General features: G+C 34.8%; 1 protein-coding gene across 2 annotated transcripts in view; it reads left to right on the top strand.

Annotated features, from left to right (window-relative positions):
- SUCLA2 (succinate-CoA ligase ADP-forming subunit beta) overlaps nt 1-19,694 on the top strand; it is a 47,400-nt gene that overhangs the window by 15,367 nt on the left and 12,339 nt on the right. For both annotated transcript variants that reach the window (XM_080799864.1, XM_080799865.1), the window contains exons 3-6: nt 2,020-2,119; nt 2,532-2,694; nt 13,687-13,815; nt 16,841-16,979. In XM_080799864.1, coding sequence (XP_080655990.1) covers nt 2,020-2,119; nt 2,532-2,694; nt 13,687-13,815; nt 16,841-16,979 — 531 coding nt within the window. The remainder of the gene's footprint in view (nt 1-2,019; nt 2,120-2,531; nt 2,695-13,686; nt 13,816-16,840; nt 16,980-19,694) is intronic.

The raw sequence follows: 19,694 nt of genomic DNA, 5'->3' as shown, positions 1-19,694 counted from the left end.
GATGTAAAAAGAAAAACTTGAAAGGAATGTGGACCTTTCTCAAATGGTTACAGGTGTCTTTTGGTATCTGAAAGTAGAGCATTCTTGTGAAACCTTTTGTAGGCCAAAATGGCAGAAAGTGAAAGAAGTTAGCATTAATTACTAGGAAAAAATTTTAAGCGTTCCCAGACCCAGTAAATGACCCTCCCTAGGCTAAAGCACAGATGCTCATAGGCACAGTTCAAAGCTTTGGTGGCTGGATGCTGAGTATAGTTCCTGGGTAAAGAGCTTGGCCACTCTTGTGGCTTGGGGTACATGCTGCCTCTGTAATGGCTCTCTGCAAAATCAACACTGATATTTTTGCAGAAGGAAAGATCACTTTCGGATTTCTTTTGATTAGTGAAAACAGGTAACTGATGTAGGTCTTCTGTAAAAGTGAAGTGGTGTAATGCCAACTTTTGAAAAGCAGAGGATTCCTGTACCTGATGAAGAGTATTCCAGGCGGAGGGAGCATTAGAGCCAAATCCTGAAGGCGGAAATATGCCTGGAAACAGTGGAGACTAGTGTAGCTGGAGTGGAGTGAACGATGAGGAGGTTATAGGAGATACAAATAGTAAGGGTACTGGGGGATTATATAGGTCATTGTAAGGAGTGTGACTTTCACTTTGAGTAAAATGGGCATTCACTGTAAGGTTTTAAATAGAGGAGTGATGTGCTGTCTTCACTGCTTTGAGAATACTGTCAGGGACGGGGGTAATCTAGGTGAGATAGAATGGTGATTGGGACCGGGGTTCAAACTAGGTGATGAGGAGTGGTCAAGATTCTGGATAAATTTTAAAGATGGGTATGGGGTGTGAGAAAGATGGCTTTTTAAAAAACATCCTTGACTGACTTAAGGGCCATCTTCTAATTTCTAAATGTAGACTCATTTACGTCATAAATTTTCTAAACATTCTTTTAAAATGATTGTTTGGGTGTAAACTTAGGTCAGTTCTTATTGGTTTTATCAGAAGCTGTGTTTGTTACCTCTTTGATTTGGTTGGTTTATCTGACTGGGTGAGAGTCCCCACATTCTGCATGGTGTGTGCATGGATTGGTAGTTACATATGAGGGACTGCTTTGGGATTGTGACCAATAAGAATAAGGTTATTATTTTGCTACAATGTAATATAAGTGTTGCACTGCTAGTATAGGCAAAATGCTGTAGGAGGCAAAATGAGGAGATTCTGAAATTCTCTGTGTCTGGGGAGACAGAGAATGCCCCTCGAAGAGGAGTAGCCTTGGACCGTGAATGATGAGAGGTACTCAGGTTAACCAGCTGGTTTGCTGCTTTTCTTCAGCACATTAGAAAGAGGAAGATAGAAGAGAGATCAGTCTACCTGTTAAAGAAGAAAAATTCAGGGTATTTATTTTAAAAATTTCATTTAAAAAATTTTTAAAAGTATTATAAAAAATTAAAAATTTAAGACTTATAAATGTAACATCCCTGAATCTTCTGATAAATATAGTTTAACTCCTGATAATACTCCTCATAACAGTGTAGCTCAAGAATGTGTATTAACAAGTCTTTCTGTTACTGGAACAATGTAAGTTGATATCAGTACTGGCAGTTTTCCCTTAAGTTATAATGTATATTCTGCTCAGAGTAGCATTTTTAACTCAAATTTTCACAGGATAGCAATTTTACATGTGAACAGAAAGGGAGGGAAATGTTGGGAAGTCATTTGAGTCTTAATTTTTGTACTTTTAATATCTTCCAAAGCACTAGATATTCAGTGTGAAGGAAAAGTAAAATTATTTTCAGTCTACTTTAAGAAATGGTATCATATGAATGGCTAATTTTTTAACTTGTGCATTAGATGGTGAATGTTTTAATGTTCTAATCTAGAAAAATTATATATGTGGACTACATTTTTTGACATTGTGGGTAAATGAGTCTTTACTGCATTTAATAACATCACTTAATATATATGCTTAATAATAGTAACATTTTGCATGCTATTCCATGCTGCTTATCTAATGGAAGTGTTTTTCTTCTAGGTTCAAAAGACGTTGTGATAAAGGCACAGGTTTTAGCTGGTGGTAGAGGAAAAGGAACATTTGAAAGTGGCCTCAAAGGAGGAGTGAAGATAGTTTTCTCGTAAGTCCTGCTTTTTAAAGAAAAATCATCACTATTAAAGAGAAAATATATTTGAAAAATTATCCCTTATTATTGAATTGATGAAAATACTGAAATTTAAATATTAAATGAGTGGGGTTTCTGGGTATTCTGTCAGTTGAGTGTCCTACTCTTGATTTTGACTCAGGTCATGATCTCAGGGTCTTAGGATTGACCCATGTCGGGCTCCGCAATAAGCACAGAGTCTGTTTGAGTTTCTCTCCCTCTGCCTCTCCCCCCATTGGTGTGTTCTCTCTCTCTCTCTCTCTTTCTCAAATAAATCTTTTAAAAAAATTAAAATAAATATTAAGTGAGATAAAATTTTGGTTGTCATATGTTTTTGTTTTTCTCAGTTGGAGGAGAAAAAAAATTTGAATTCTTTTTCTTTTTTCAGTCCAGAAGAAGCAAAAGCTGTTTCCTCACAAATGATTGGGAAAAAGTTGTTTACCAAGCAAACAGGAGAAAAAGGCAGAATATGCAATCAAGTATTGGTTTGTGAGAGAAGATATCCCCGGAGAGAATACTACTTTGCAATAACAATGGAAAGGTCATTTCAAGTGAGTAATTGTAGACATGATACCTTCAGGATGATTTTACTACATTTCAATTTCAAAGGTTGATTATTTCTGTTTGTATGAGAAGGATTAAAAAGGTATGATCCATAATCTTACTTGTATGTGTCATGAGCACAATATTTTTGTGTCATTTAAAAAAAATCCTGCATAGTTAATGATATAAAATTTAATATATAATATTGTAAAAAAAAGCTGTAGGCAAAACCTTGCTGAAATAGAATCCACAGGACTTCTAAATTGTTAATTTACTAAAAACAGCTTAAATCCTTTGGATTCATCTCTAGATTCCATAGACTGAGAAAATAATTTCTTTTTTCTTTTTCTTTTTCCTTTTTTAAAGAATTTATTTATTTGAGGGAGAGTGAGAGCATGACAGGGGAGGTCAGAGGGAGAAGCAGACTCCCCATGGAGCTGGGATCCCGATGCGGGACTTGATCCCGGGACTCCCGGGATCATGACTTGAGCTGAAGGTAGTTGCTTAACCAACTGAATCACCCAGGTGCCCGAGAAAATAATTTCTAGTGGAGTAAAAATCTTTTAACAAAGATAGTTTCTGAACCCATTAAAAGAATGTGTTTCCATGGCTTCATCTTCTTCCTTTTCAACCTCTTGGTGTTTTGTTTTTGTGTTTTTTTTTTTTTTTTTTAATGGTTTGGGTTTATTTCACTAGGCATTTTGGTGTTTGGCAAGTTGAAGGATGACTGACATTCAATAGCAAACAATATGATTCTAAGGAGCATAACCATACCTTTGCTTTTCTCTCTTTATGGAACCTAAAATGCTAGCATTTAAGGTGTCAGGTGAAGAGGAAGTCCTTTCATAGACCTCTTGGGATTGAGAGAACATTGATAATCATTTTATACTATAACTATCTGGCTTTTTGAATGCATTGGCTAGAATTAATGGGCTAAATCTTTGTAGTAGCTACTTTGTCTTTTGAAGCAACTTGAGTATGTATTTGGGAGCCCTAGAAAGGATTTGATGTACGTTATACAATTACAAAATTAGTAATACAACAAAAATTTTAAGAGTAATGAAAATAGGTTTCTTACATAAGACAGCTTTTTAAAAATAGCTATTTTCTATACTGTGATTTTTTCCTACAGTTAATTAAATCTTCTAGTAATGTTTGAGTAATATTGTAAAGTGTCTTTTGTAACTTAATTTTTGCAAGAAAGTATTTCTTAAGATATAACACTAGATGGTAGTAAAAACCCACTCAGGATATATAGGATAAAAGACATAGTTTTATTTGTAAGTGATGTCTTTACCAATATAGGTTTCTCTGTGTGGTAGAATTTAGTTTTGCAAGTTACTTTAGAAGTCTCATGACAATAACCTTACATATTACACACATTTACAAAAACTGTATTTTTACAAATTCACTTATTTTCACTGTATTTTCTTTTCTATTGATGTCTATCAACATGTTTCATTTTTTAGTTATTATGTTTTTACTTTTTGTTTTAGAGTTATGAGTTATGAGTCCTATAATATTAAACATTCAGAGTACCTCATTTTGATTGGAGTAAATATGGCAAACTGAATATGAGTTATTAAAGATACAACTATAGCACACTGAAAATATTTTATTAAAAATGTAATGACCACTGAGAGAAGAGTCATAACCAAATGCATTAGGGAAAAGGATCAAATTTGAGTTCATTTTAAGGACTTGAATTTTTAGAGAACTCTCTGAGTCTTGTGTGGGAAAAATGTTTTTATTTCACACTGCATAGTTGTAATAACTGAGACTTAAAATTTGATAGTACCAGTGGGGTGCCTGGGTGGTTCAGTCAATTAAGTGTCTAACTTTGACTCAGGTCATGGGATCGAACCCTGTGTTGGGCTCTGTGCTCAGCCAGGAGTTTACTTTTCCCTCTCTTTCTCTCTCTTCTCCTCCCCCAACTTGTGCTCTCTTTCTCTCTTTCCCTAGCTCCCTCTTTCCCTCCCTCTCATATAAATAAATAAAATCTTTAAAAAAAATAAGAAAAATAAAAATTTGATAGTACCAATAAAACCATTTGGCCAAGTGTTCTTTGATGTTATTGCATTAAACCAATGTAGTGTTGGTTGATGTTACCTTTGGGATATGGCAAGCATTTTGGGAACTCTAAGAAAAAAAATCAGTCTATTTAAACTAAAAAGAAACGAACATTTTTGATTGAATTAAAGTTCTGTTTATAGAAGTCAGCTGATCATTAAAAATTGTTTTTGTTCCTTATCTCTTTTTAGGGGTATATCATAGGCTCTATTGGTCTTCTTAGTATGTGTTACATCAGGAAGCTTGGGTAGATATTTACCATAGGGATGGTATGTCAAAAAAATCAATTTAAGTACCTACTCTGATTTGGCACTTTTTCAAAGTTGTATTTCTTAACATTTTTCCAGTCCCTATTGGGTACTTTTGGGCTGAACAAATCTAATTTAGCAAATTACATTTGCTATTTTAATTTTTTTTTCTAGTAAAACATTGTAATCTGCTATAAATGAGTGGTGCATTTAACCATATAGAGTTTTTTACTTTGCCTGGAATAGATAACAAATGCTTCAAGAATTGCAAATTTTATTTCCATACTTCTATTTATTTATTTATTTATTTGTTTTTTAAGATTTATTTGAGAGAGTGAGGGGGCCAGGGGCAGAAAGAGAGGGAAAGAAAATCTTTTTCTTTTCCTTTTTTTTTTTTTTTTATTAAGACTTTATTTATTTATTTGACAGGCAGAGATCACAAGTAGGCAGAGAGGCAGTCAGAGAGGAGGAAGCAGGCTTGCTGCTGAGCAGAGAGCCTGATGCAGGGCTCTATCCCACGACCCTGGGATCATGACCTGAGCCATAGGCAGAGGCTTTAACCCATTGAGTCACCCAGGTGCCCAAGGGAGAGAAAGTCTTAAGCAGTCTCTGTGCTGAGTGTGGAGCCCATTGTGGGGCTTGATCTCCTGACCCTGAGATCACGACCTGAGCTGAAACCAAGAGCTGGACACTTAACAAACTGTGCCACCCAGGCACAGTTTTATTATTCTCAAAAGACATTTTTATTAAGGGACTTATTTGTCATATTTAAAATTCAGATCTATTTTAAGGCAACATTTTTTGTAGGACCAAAGAAAAGAAGAATTTAGGTTAAGAAGGAGAAAATAGCATTATTAATTTATTTGAATTTACAACTATTTGCTAGAACTTAAGTAGTTCTGAAAGTTTATTACTAAAATTTAAACTTAAAACCAATGGTTTAAACAGAAACAGCATGCATTTAGCAGTCATGACGAAATGCAAAACTATAGTCATTGTTTTAATCGATATATATTTACCTATGTAAGCTTTCTTCTGATCAGCTGCCTATAATTTTGGGGTTTTTTTCTAATTAGTTAGGGAATTAATACACAGAGAGTCTGTTCACTTTCTTTTCTATACTATTATTTCACATTTTGTTTTTTTGGTCTTTTTTCCCAACTTACAGCTAACTCTTGGAGACTTAATCATTACTTCAGTGAGAATTTAATATCTTTTCCCCTTTAATAGTGCTGCCTTCTTTGTGGCTCTTAATTGTTCTTATCAATAGATATTTTTAAAAAGGTAAAACTAAAATAAAATGTCCAGGGGTGCCTGGGTGGCTTAGATGGTTAAACATCTGCCTTTGGCTCAGGTCATGATCCCAGGGTTCTGGGATTGGGCCCTGTATTGGGCTCCCTGCTTAGCAGGAGTCTGCTTCTCCCTCTCCCTCTGCTGTTCTCTCTCTCTCAAATAAATAAATAAAATCTTAAATAAAATAAAATAAAAATGTTAAAATATTTTAAAAGTTTGTTGATTTCTACCTCATTTGTTGTATAAAATTATATTTTGGGGTTATCTGTACATTAATTTACCTATATTCTACTTCAATAGCATGATATTAGTCATACATGCTCTTCTTAAATCTGTATTCCCCTCCTTTTAGTTCTTTGTAAAAGCTTATAATTATGAACTGCCTTTCTAGAAAGGAAGTGAAAAATACCTTTTCATTTGAAATTTATAGGGGAACTAAAAATTGGACTATAATTTTGAGCATTTCTCTTTAGTGTAGCTTTCTTTTTTTCTCTTCTTGAGTCTCAGGAGGCACAATGAATTCTTTCATTAAAAATTTTGTCTGTGTGTATTATAGTGAATTCTGATACCATGTACCCAGAATTGGGCCAAACCTCACAGGTTAAGGGTATGGCCTCCACATGCCTGTGCTCACTCACTTCAGACACCAGCCTCAAGTTTGGGGTTCCCTAGGTAACTTGTATGCTTAATAGCTGGCTATAAATTTGGGGGTTTCTAGTACCCCTTCAGGTTTCATAATTTGCTAGAATTATGTGAATCACAGAATCACAGAACTTAGGAAAATATTATACTTATGATTATAGTCTTACTACAGCCAAAGGACACAAATCAGAACCAGCCAACCAAATGAAAACGCACAGGGCAAGCTCTGGGAGAGTTCCAAGCATAAAGTTTCCATTGTCCTCAGGTACCTGTCATTCTTCTGGAATATTGATATATGAGAGTGCAGAGAAAGAAAATATTGCCAACCATAGGACCTCATCAAGTTTCTGGTCTAGAGTTGTATTTTCTTTTTTTTTTAATTGTGGTCAAATATATATATTAAAATTACTGTCTTAATCATTTTTAAGTATACAGTACAGTAGTGTTAACTTTATGTATATTGTTGTGAAGCAAATCTCTAGAACTTTTTCATCTTGCAAAACTGGAACTATATCCATTGAACAGTTCCCTTTCTGCTGCTTTTCTTTAGCGCCTGGCAATCCCATTTTACTTTCTGTTTTTAAGAGTTTGATTGTTTTAGATGTGGTTAAACCTCATGTACGTGGAATCATGCAGTATTTGTCTTTTTTGTGACTGGTTCATTTTACTTAGCGTAATAGTCTTCAAAGTTCATGCTTAGCATGTGTCAGGATTTCCTTTTTTTAAAAGGCTGAATATATTCCATTGTATGTATATATGATTTTTCTTATTTTATTTTTCATCTGTTGATGAACATTCAGGTTTCTTCCTCTTGGCTATTTTGAATAATGTTGCAGTTAACGTGGGTGTGCAGATACCTGTTTGAGATATTGTTTTCAGTTCTTTTAGATATACCTAGAAGTGGGACTGCTGGATTATATGATAATACGGTATTTAATTTTTTGAGCAACCTTATACTGTTTTCCATAGTAGCTCCATTATTTTAAATTTCTACCAACAGGGTTCAAGAGTTCCAATTTCTCTACATCCACCAATGCCTTTTTTTAAAAAAATATTTTAAGTTATCCTTTATGGGTGTGAGGTAATACCTCACTGTGGTTTTGATTTGCATTTCTCTAATGATTAATGATAATGAGCACCCATTCTTATACTTGCTGGCTCTTGTTATGGACTGAAGTTTATCTCCCACCCCAATTCCTGTGTTGAAGCTCTGTCCCCTAATGTGATATGTTTGGAGGTGATTCCTTTGGTAATTAGGTTTAGGTAAGGTGATGTTGATACGGTGAAGTGGGGTGCTGCTGTAACAAATACATAAAAACACTAAAGTGGCTTTGGAACTCAGTAAAGGGTAGAACCTGGAAGAGTTTTGAGGTATGTGGTAGAAAAAGGTGGGATTATCATGAAGGGACTGTTAAAAGTGATTCCAGGGAGAGCTCAAAGAAAAGAGCTATAGAGAAAACCTCCATTTTATTAGAAAATATATAAATATTCACAAATAGAATGTTAGTAGAAATATCTATATGGATAGTAAAGGCCATTTTTTTGAGGTCTCAGCCTAAAATAAAGAATGATGGAAAAAAGGTGATCCTTGTTACAAAGTGGCAAAGAACTTGACTGAATTCTGTTTATGTTCTAGTGTTTTGTGGAAGGTAGAATTGGGAGGGATAAATGTTTAGCTGAGGAGATTATAAAGCAAAGTATTGAGGAAGCAGGTTGGTTCCTTCTGACTGCTTATTGGTAAAATGTTAGAAAAGAGAAATGAATTGAAGAAGGAATTGTTTAGCTAAGCAAAAAGGAATCAGAATTTTAAAAGATTTGGAAAATTCTCAGTCTGCCTATACTGCAAAAAGTGAGAAAGCTATTTGGAAAAGAATATGGAGGATGTGGCTGAATAACCATTTGATAAGGAGGTTAGTATGGGTGTGAACCATGAACTGTGAGAAATGTCTGTTGTTTAAACCACCGAGTTTACTGCCTTTTGTTATACTATCCTAAGCTGATGAAGATCTACATCTTCTTTGGAGAAATGTCTGTTCAAGTCCTTTGCCCATTTTTAAATTGGGCAAAGGAAATTATTGCCAAAGAAATATTGCTAAGAAATTATTGCCAAATCCAAGGTCATGAAGTTTTCCCCTTATGTTTTCTTCTAGAAGTTTTGCAGTTTCAGCTCTTATATTTAGGTCTTTAACCCATCTTGAGTTAATTTTTGCATATGGTGTAAAATAAGGGTCCACCTTCATTATTTTGCATGTGGATATTCAGTTTCCCCAACACCATTTTCTGAAGAGACTATCCTTTCCTCAGTGTATAGCCTGGCACATTTGTCAGAGATCATTTGATCATATGCATGGGGATTTATTCCTGGATCTTCTATTCTGTTACATTGGTCTCTATGTCCTATGTTTATGCCAGAACCGTACTGTTTTGATTACTATAGCTTTATAATATGTTTGAAATCAGGAAGTATGATGCTTCTAGCTTTATTTTGCTTTGTCAGGATTATTTTGGCTCTTCATGGTCCTGTGAGAGTCCATATGAATTTTAAGGTTTTTTTCTGTTTTTGCAGAAAATGGATGATGGACACAAGATTGTACTGGGAAAATGTGCCAATAAGGAATGCATTCAATCTCTAGATTGCTTTCAGTAGTATTGAACATTTAAACAATACTAAGTCTTCCAGTCCATGAACACAGGATGTCTTTCTGTTTGTGTCCTGTTCGGTTTCATTTAGCACTGTTTTATCATTTTCTGTGTATAAGTCTTTTATCTTTCTGGTTAAGCTTATCTTAAGTATTTTATTCTTTTTGATGCTATTATAAATGGGATCATTTTCTTAATTTCCTTTTCAGATTATTCATTGTTAGTATATAGGAATGCAAGACATATTTGTGTGTTGATTTTTGTATCCTATAACTTTGCTGAATTCATTTAGTAGTTCTTAGTTTTTTGTGGGTTCTTCAGGGTATCTATATACATGATCATGTTATCTGTGAACAGAGGTAATTTTACTTCTTCCTTCCCTGTTTGGATGCCTTTTATTTCTTTTACTTGCTTGATTGTTCTGGCTAGGACTTCCAAATGCTGTGTTGAAGAAAGTGGCGAGAGTGGGCATCTTTGACTTTTTTCCTGACCTTAGAAGGCAGCTTTCAGTTGTTCGCCATTGAGTGTATGTTGGTTGTGGGTTTTTTTATGTATAGCTTATTATGTTGAGGTAATTCTTTCTATTCCTAGTTGAGTGTTTTTATAAAAAGATTGAATTTTTTTCAAACGCTTTTTCTGCATCAAAAACTTGATTCTATTAGTGTGGTGAATTACTTTGATTTTTGAATGTTGAACCATCCTTGCATTCCAGGAATAAATCCCATTTATTCATGATGTATAAACCTTTTTAGTGTGTTACTGAAATTGGTTGCTAGTGTTCTGTTGAGAGTTTTTGCATCAGTATTCATCAACGATACCTATTAATAGTTTTCTTGTAGTATTTTTGTCCGATCAATGCTGATCTCTCTGAGTTTGGAAGTATTCCCCTCTCCTCAGTTTTTTGGAAAAGTTTGAAGATTGCTGTTAGTTCTTTAAATATTTGGTGGAATTCTTCAGTAATTCCCTTTGGTCATGGGCTTTTCTGTGTTGTGAGGTTTTTAAATTACTGATTTAATCTCCTTGTAATATGTCTATACAGGTTTTTTTTTTTTCCTTTAGGACTCATTTTTGGTTGATTTGTTTCTAGGAATTTTTCCATTTCTTCTAGGTTATCCAGTTTGTTGGCATGTAATTATTAACAGTAGACTTGAATGATCCTTTTTATTTCTGTGGTATCCATTTGTAATATCTTCTCTTCATTTCTAATTTTTGTTGTTTTAGTTTTTTCTTATTTTTAATTAGTCTACCTAAGGATTTGTAAATTTTGTTGATCTTTTTAACAAACCAACTCTTAGTTTTATTAATTTTTTCTATTTTTTATTTATTTATTCTCCAATCTTAATTATTTCCTTCTTTCTGCTAACTTTGAGGTTTAGGTTCTTTTTCTAGTTCCTTGAGTTGTTAAAAAAAAAAAAAAAATCCTGAGCTGGGTGCTTTTTCCCAACTTCTGGGAGCTATGTTGACTTCTTTCTGCAGTATTACAAGTTCTATGGTGGAGTATTACAAGTTCCACAGCATCCTAAGATGGGGAGCTCTCTTTTGTTCTCGGTTGTGTCGTGTTTCCCCCACCACCAATAAGAGTATGCTTTTCCCAGTCAGTCTTCCAAGTCAGGTGAGACAGAAACCATTTATTCATGATGTATAATTCTTTTAGTGTGTTACTGAAATTGGTTGCTAGTGTTCTGTTGATAGTTTTTGCATCAATATTCATCAACGATATTGATTAGTAGTTTTCATAGCCCCCTGAAAAGCAGGAATGTTAGATATGCATTCAACTTCCCCCTTTTCTCCCCAAGGAAGAAATGGCATTGGGCTATTTCTCTTGATCTTTAGCTGTGTCATCCTAGGGGAGGGGACTCACTTGAATGAAATGAAATGACTTTTCTTACCTGTTTCATTGCATTTGAACTTGAGGTACTACAATTTCCTAATTGGTTTCTGGTATTCTCATAAAGAGATTTATTCTCATAGAAGAGAATAAAAATTCAGATCATATATTGTTAAGTTAGTGTTTCTGTGGGAGAATGAGGTCTCTAGGGCTTCCTAATCTACCATCTTTCTGATGCTGATGTCCATAGTTTTAGGGGGGTGCTTTATTAAGTAGTCACGATTGATTAAATCATTGACTGCTTGGTTGTACTTAATATCCAGGCCCCCTTTCCTCCCAGAAGGGTGTGCAGATATCATGTGGCTCAAAGCTCCAAAACCTCTAATCACAGTGTTTGTCTTTCTGCAGCCTACCTGAGTCATCTCCTTTGTATTAACTAGGGGCCCACCATGAGTCACTTCATTAGCATAAACTGTGAGATGTAGTGGAAGGTTTAAAGGTTGTCCAGACACTGGGGACAAAGGCCAGTCAAACTATTATACATGCATATTGAATTCTAATCCCATAATATAAAATTTAAAGGGTATGAAGATATACAAGGAAATATAAATCTTCCACCCACCCGTTTCTCAGCCACCCAGTTTTTCTCCATGGAGACTGGTACTATTTTTTTCATTTTTCAACTAAGTAACAGTTAATTCTCTTAAAAAGTAATAGGTTATTTCTTTTCCTCTGGCTGTTGCCTTATTTTGAGGATTTGAAGGACTGTTTTGTTTTCCAGACAGTAATGAATACAATACTATTCCTTTACATTATGTCTTGAGATGATTTTGTTATTGAAGCACACTAATTGCTGGGATAGAAAAGTGAAATAGTCTTTTGTTTTTGTTTTTTGTCTTTTTCCCATGAAAATCACCTGTCCCCCTGCCCCCCCGATTAAGAATACTATGTTCACTGTAAAAAAAAGATTGGGGGGGGGGGTATGGAATAGTGACACAAAAATAATAAAAGTCTTATCATTTAATGGTTTCCCATCTTTTTTTCAGTTTATGTGATTAGTGAGTGGGGGCACTTTTAGACATACTTTATGTTAAAATAAACCCAAACAATTGAGAATAGAATCTAGAGTTTTACATAATTTTTTCCCATGTAACACTACTGAGATCATTTTCCTATATCATTAAATAATCTTCAGTAATACGATTTTATCACTTCCTTGTTTTTGCATGTTAAAGTTATTTCCAGTTTTTGTGTGTGAATTTTTTTTTTTAAAAGATTTTATTTATTTAACAAACAGAGATCACAAGCAAGCAGAGAGGAGAAAGCAGGCTCTCCGCGGAGCAGAGACCCCAATGTGGGGCTCGATCCCAGGACTCTGGGATCATGACCTGAGCCGAAGGCAGAGGCTTTAACCCACTGAGCCACCCCAAGTTTTGTGTGTGAATTAACAAATCTATTAGATTATTTTGCTCCCAAGGTTTTTCTTGACTGGGTTTTAGAGGACTTAAAAGTTAATTTAATTATTTAGTATTTCTATCTTACCTTCTTATATTGTCCATGATAATAGCCAGAATTATTCTTTCAAGGTAGGTAACTTTCTTTTTTATTAACTTGCAGTACATCTAGAGCTTATAAAATCTTTAATTCATTAGACTTTCCTGTTTAAATATCAGTATCTTTTTTATGATTTCTTAAAAATGTTCTTTAAATAATATTTTAATTGCCCTTCAGTTCTTAAGAAATAATGCACATGGGGCGCCTGGGTGGCTCAGTGGGTTAAAGCCTCTGCCTTCGGCTCAGGTCATGATCCCAGGGTCCTGGGATCGAGCCCCACATTGGGCTCTCTGCTCAGCAGGGAGCCTGCTTCCTCCTCTCTCTCTGCCTGCCTCTCTGCCTACTTGTGATCTCTGTCTGTCAAATAAATAAATAAAATCTTTAAAAAAAAAAAAAGAAAAGAAATAATGCACAGATTATATTTTATATATATGTATTTATATTAACTTATTTGGTGTAAGTTTTTTGTATATTTTTAATATTTTTCCTTCACAGGTGAGCTCTTGTCTTCCTTTACTTTTTTTACTTCTTTGCCTTTATTTCAAATGAATACTTATAAAGGGGCACTGTGCAGGAAGTATAAGGAGAAATTCTCTGGGAAATTTAAAAATAGGAGTGGGGAGTGATAAATGAATAAGTCTGGTAGTGTGCATAAATAGGTTTTAACATTTAATGAAAGGTCCATAATAAAATCTAGATGTTTTGTCTGTTTCCCCTCCTGGTAGGGTCCTGTATTAATAGGAAGTTCCCAAGGTGGTGTCAACATTGAAGATGTTGCTGCTGAGACTCCTGAGGCCATATTTAAAGAACCTATTGATATTGTAGAAGGCATCAAGAAGGAACAAGCTGTCCGGGTATGTTGTATTCTGAAAAATTTCTATCTAGCTTTATTGGATAATTGTAATACTTAAAAAAAAAAAAAAAGAAAGAGAATTAACTTTGAGTAAGTGAAGTGATTGACGAAACTTTTAAAAATTTTGAATATTTTGTTTGAAATTGAAACTTTTAGAAGTATCTACAATATTTCCTTTATTTCCATAAATATTTTATTACTTGTCTTTAAAAGGTAAGAATTCTTTTAAAATAGGCACTATACCATTATTATACCTAGTAAAATTAATAATAATTCCTTAGTATCATTACTTACTTACCCAGTCATTCACATCCCCTTGTCTCAAGTTTTTCATTTTTTTTTCTTTTATAATTTGTTTGAGTTGGGATCCATATAAGGTCTTCCATTGAGTTTTTGGTTATTGTCTCATAGGTCTTTTTCTAATTTATAGGTTTTCTTTCCCTTACTCTCTTTGTCTTCTTTCATTTGTTGAAGACACTGGGGTGATTATTGTTTATCACAGTCTGGATTTTACATTCCCATGGTAGCATTTGATATGTTTCAGCCTCCCCTTTATTTCCTGTAAAATTGTAGGGAATAGTATGGACACTGTCTTATGTATCCCTATGATAGGTCAGTGATTTTATTTTGCGGGGGGGTTTATGGATGCTTTTGAGAACCTAATGAAAGGTATGACTTTTAGTGTCTGCACATACAGAATAAATTTTGCCCACAATATAACTAGTATTCTGTATTGTCCTTTTTGTATGCTTCTTCCCTCTACCCCTCCATCAATCCTCCCCATCCCCTGCCCACCCCCCCCCCCCAAAAAAAAGCCCAACCATGAAGTTTAATACCATGGCCTGTGAGAGTTGCTTGGTAAGGTTGGTAATACTCCTACTGAATTAAATTGTTTAGTTTGGATATGAAAAATAAGTGCCATCTTAAAAAAAAGTTTGAATATTAAAGTTTGAATGAAATTACCATCTATTAGTGGGAAACTATGTCAAAATAAGTTTATGATACTGAAGTATAGGACAGGAATTTTTGACTGGCACAAAGGTTTAAAGGAGATAGAGAAATTACCTTGATAATGTCATTTAGACAAAAGAATGGTATAAATCTTTAAATGGGACAGAGAGATTCATTAGGTAGTTATGTGAGAGTGATGACTGGATGGCTAAATTTAGATGAGAAAGAATACTTGATTTACAAGAATAGTTGAAGGCATAGTCTACTAAGATTATAGCCTTTTGAGTGATGAACAGAAATAGTACCTAGCACAGCATTTGGTAAATTAATGTCATTCTGGGTTGATCAGATTCTGTCATAATTCTCAGATATTTAGCTCTAAAATGGTGGATTATGACCTAGTGAAAATCTTTCTTAATGAAATAAAATTTCATTATTTCTCATTTATTTCTTACGATTCTTTATTTGAAATAAGTCTTTTTTTTTTTTTTTTTTTAAGATTTTACTTATGTATTTGTCAGACAGAGAGAGTACAAGCAGGGGGAGCAGCAGGCAGAGGGAGAAGCAGGCTCCCTGCTAAACCAGCAGCCGAATGTGGGACTCTTTCCCAGGACTCTGGGATCATTACCTGAGCTGAAGACAGATGCTTAACCAACTGAGTCACCCAGGCATTCCTGAAATAAGTCGTAATAGAAAATGACATTTCTTAGCTTGATTATCTGCTTTATTGGCATTTGATTTTTTACAAAAACCATATTCACCCTTAAAGAATTTAAGATTTTCTGTAATTAAAATTCAAATGTATTGCAGCCTTGGATTGCAGTTGGAAAAAAGGTGAACGTCCTCCATAGTGTTTTTTTTTTTTTTTTTTTTTAAAGATTTTTTATTTATTTGACAGATAGAGATCGCAAGTAGGCAGAGAGGCAGGCAGAGAGAGAGAGAGGAGGAAGCAGGCTCCCTGCTAAGCAGAGAGCCCGATGCGGGGCTCGATGCCAGGACCCTGAGACCATGACCCGAGCCAAAAGGCAGAGGCTTTAACCCACTGAGCCACCCAGGCGCCCCCTCCATAGTGTTTTTGAGCAGTGGCAGCAGTTAGAATAAACATACAGACATGTAGCTTCCATACCAGTGGTTCAGAATTGCTTATGGAACTTCAAAAGTTACGGATGGCTTGGTCCATTACAGAACTTGTGAACTGGAACTTCTCAGTTATGACCTTGGGATATGTATTTTTATTTTTATTTTTAATTTTTTTAAATTTATTTATTTATTTGACAGAGAGAGATCACAAGTAGGCAGAGAGGCAGGCAGAGAGAGGAAGGGAAGCAGGCTCCCTGCTGAGCAGAGAGCCCGATGCAGGGCTCGATCCCAGGACACGGGGATCATGACCTGAGCCGAAGGCAGAGGCTTTAACCCACTGAGCCACCCAGGCGCCCTGGGATATGTATTTTTAAAAAAGCTCTTCAGGTATATCTAGTTAGGGATTTCTGCTCAGGACTATAAACTCTTCTATTAGATTCAAAGTTAAAGTACCTGTATCTTTTGGGCTTCACTTGTATTAGGTGCTTAGTAGATTTTTGAATGAATGCAGTTACACTGATTTTGTGTCCTCATTGCTTGGTAGATATTCTTCATAAATTACCTAAAAGGTAAGATCAGATGATTTAGTATTTTTGCTATCATTTGGACTGTTGGGATTTTCAGTCCACATTTTATATGTCGTTTTAATAAAATATAAGCCTCTTCTTTCAGTTTAGGTTTGCCATAAGGCTTAGAGGCAGTATGGAGGCTATGGAATAAACACTGGAACTGGAATCTAGGCAAATGGCAAGTCACTTGACCTTCCTAAATTTCTTTCTCATTTGTAAAATGGGCATACTACTTGCCTTGTGAGAATTTTGAATAAAAAGTTTTGTTTAACCATTTAGTAGTAGTAGCTGCTATTTCAGTCATTCATGTTTGGGGACTATAAATGATTCATGCTTATCATTTTAATGATGAATTATAAGGTTTTTTATTTATAAGAATTTAATGTTGATTGGATATACTATAATAAAGAGACAAATGAATTTCAGCTTGCACAGAAGATGGGATTTCCACCTAATATTGTGGATTCTGCGGCAGAAAATATGGTCAAGCTTTACAACCTTTTCCTGAAATATGATGCAACTATGGTAGAAATAAATCCAATGGTAGAGGATTCAGATGGATCTGGTAAGTTGTCTTTTTTTTTTAATCAAACATTAATGATATATTTATTTACCAGTCATATTTTTCACTAAGGAAGTTTAACTCATAATGGAGTGAAGGCATTCCTATGTAGAAACTTACTTTAAAATAAATAGAATGAATGTGAACAAATATTAAAGATACCTATTAAAATAAACACATGGGGAGGGTGTTAAAGTTACACTGTACCTCACGGGGGCTACTAGCCACATGTGGCAATTAAAATGCTATGTGATTAAAATATTCCCCAGTCAAACTAGTCACATTTCAGCTGTTCAGTAGCTGCATGTGGTTACCACATTAGATAGCACGCATATAGAATATTGCCATCATTGCAGAAAGTTCTTTTGGGCAGTGCTGATTAGAGTATCCGGTGTGGTAGTGAGTAAATGGCTGTAGTTACGGAAATTAGCCATCTTAGTCTCTCACAAGTTTCAGACTTCAGAGTCATCATGGATCTTTATTATAGAGGGTAGACTTTGATACTTGAGTCCTTTTAATATTTTTATCCACTGGAGAAGTAAGATTAGCTTGTCACTTTGATACCTTTTCTTTTGCATGTGTTTAAAGATTCTGAATTATCACAATTTCTATGTATAGTTGTTTTATTGTTATAAAAATTATAAAGTTGTATATATAAGTTATATATAAGTTATAAAAATATAAGTTGCATTATTGTAGCTTAAATTTTTCTTGATTATTTGTTTTTATTTAAATTCAATTAGCCAACATATAGTACATCATTAGTTTCAGATGTAGTGTTCAATAATTCATCAGTTGCATATGATAGCCGTGCTCATCATGTTATGTGCCCCTCTTTTTTTTTTTTAATATTTTTATTTATTTATTTGACAGACAGAGATCACAAATAGGCAGAGAGGCAGGTAGAGAGAGGAGGAAGCAGGCTTCCTGCGGAGCAGAGAGCCCAATGTGGGGTTCGATCGAAGGAGGTTTTTTTGTTGTTGTTTGATTGTTTGTTTGTTTTTCCTTTTCTGGTTAAGGGCATTATATATTTACTTTAGAAAATTTGCACCAATAAAAAATTCATATAGCCTCATTACCTAACTATTTTAATATTTCCGTAGCTCATTTCAGTCTGTTTGGTAATCGGGATCATGTTGTCTATTCAGTTTGTATCTTTTCTTTTTTAAACTTAAAACTATATAATAGAATATTAGGCGCCTGGGTGGCTCAGTGGGTTAAGCCACTGCCTTCGGCTCAGGTCATGATCTCAGGGTCCTGGGATGGAGTCCTGCATCAGGCTCTCTGCTTGGTAGGGAGCCTGCTTCCTCCTCTTTCTTTGCCTGCCTCTTGGCCTACTTGTGATCTCTCTCTGTCAAATAAATAAAATCTTTAAAAAAAAAAACTATGCAATAGAATATTTTGATGTTAAATATTTTTCAGTTTTTAAAGGCTTGTTTATTATTTGTATATAAATCTTTGCAGTCTTCATTATCTTTCATATGGATTCTTAGAAGGGGAATTTTTGGGTCAAAGAGGAATAATATTTTCACATATGTTTGATTATTGGGTCAGGATAACATTTTGAGATGTATTTTGCCAGATTGTCATCTGGAAAAGTTGTTCTAACATACAGAGTGTCCATTTCATTGCCTACTTGTGGCAGAAGTAAGTTTTATATTGGGTTTAAACTCTGTCAAGCTAATAATCAGGAAATGTCTTAATTTATTTTTCAGTTCTTTGGTTACTTGTGATGTTGAGAATTTTTCATGTTTATTGGGCATACATTTTCCTCGGTAGACTGCAGATTTTCTGTTGATGTCCTTTGGTAACTGTGTTAGTTTCCTGTGGCTTCTGTAACAAATTACTACAAACTAGGTGGCTTAAAACAACAGGTACTTAATCTCTCAGAGTTTTAGAAACCAGAAGTCCAAAATCAGTGTCACATGAATTCAAGGTGCTCCCTGTAGAGGCTCCAGGAAAGCCTCCATTCCTTGCCTTTTGTAACTTCTTGTGGCATTCTGTTGATTGTGGCCACCTCATTCTAGTCTCTGCCTCTTGGATCACATTGCCTCTTCCTTTTCTATGTGTATCTAATCTCCCTCTGCCTCTCTCCTATAAAGATACTTGTGATGATGGGGCGCCTGGGTGGCTCAGTGGGTTAAAGCCGCTGCCTTCGGCTCAGGTCATGATCCCAGCGTCCTGGGATCGAGCCCCACATCGGGCTCTCTGCTCAGCAGGGAGCCTGCTTCCTCCCTTCTCTCTCTGCCTGCCTCTCTGCCTACTTGTGATCTGTCTGTCAAATAAATAAATAAAATCTTTAAAAAAAAAAAAAAAGATACTTGTGATGTAATTTAGGGCCTTTCAAGATAATCCAGGATAATCTTCTAAGATCCTTATTTTAATCACATCTGTAAAAATTTTAACATATAAGGTAACATTCACATGTGTTAGGACCTATTTATCTTTGGGTGGCATTATTCAGCCTATTACAGTACTCAAAAGAAACATGGATAGTTTTTCTTATTAATTTGATGAGGTCTTTATTTTTTGAAAATTTATTTACATGATTTGAAGAATATTTTTATTGGACATAGAAATCTAGCTTGATATATCTTTTTTCATCACTTCAAATATTTTCTCCTGCCCCATTCTCTTTCCTTTCTCTTCCCAGTATCACATGTTGGATAACTTCTTACTGTCTAACGGGTCACTTTTTTTTTTTTCAGATTGGGTAAC

The sequence above is a fragment of the Martes martes genome (assembly GCF_963455335.1).
Source record: "Martes martes genome assembly, chromosome: 3".
Lineage (NCBI taxonomy): Eukaryota > Metazoa > Chordata > Mammalia > Carnivora > Mustelidae > Martes > Martes martes.
This window is presented reverse-complemented; position numbering and strand designations above follow the sequence as displayed.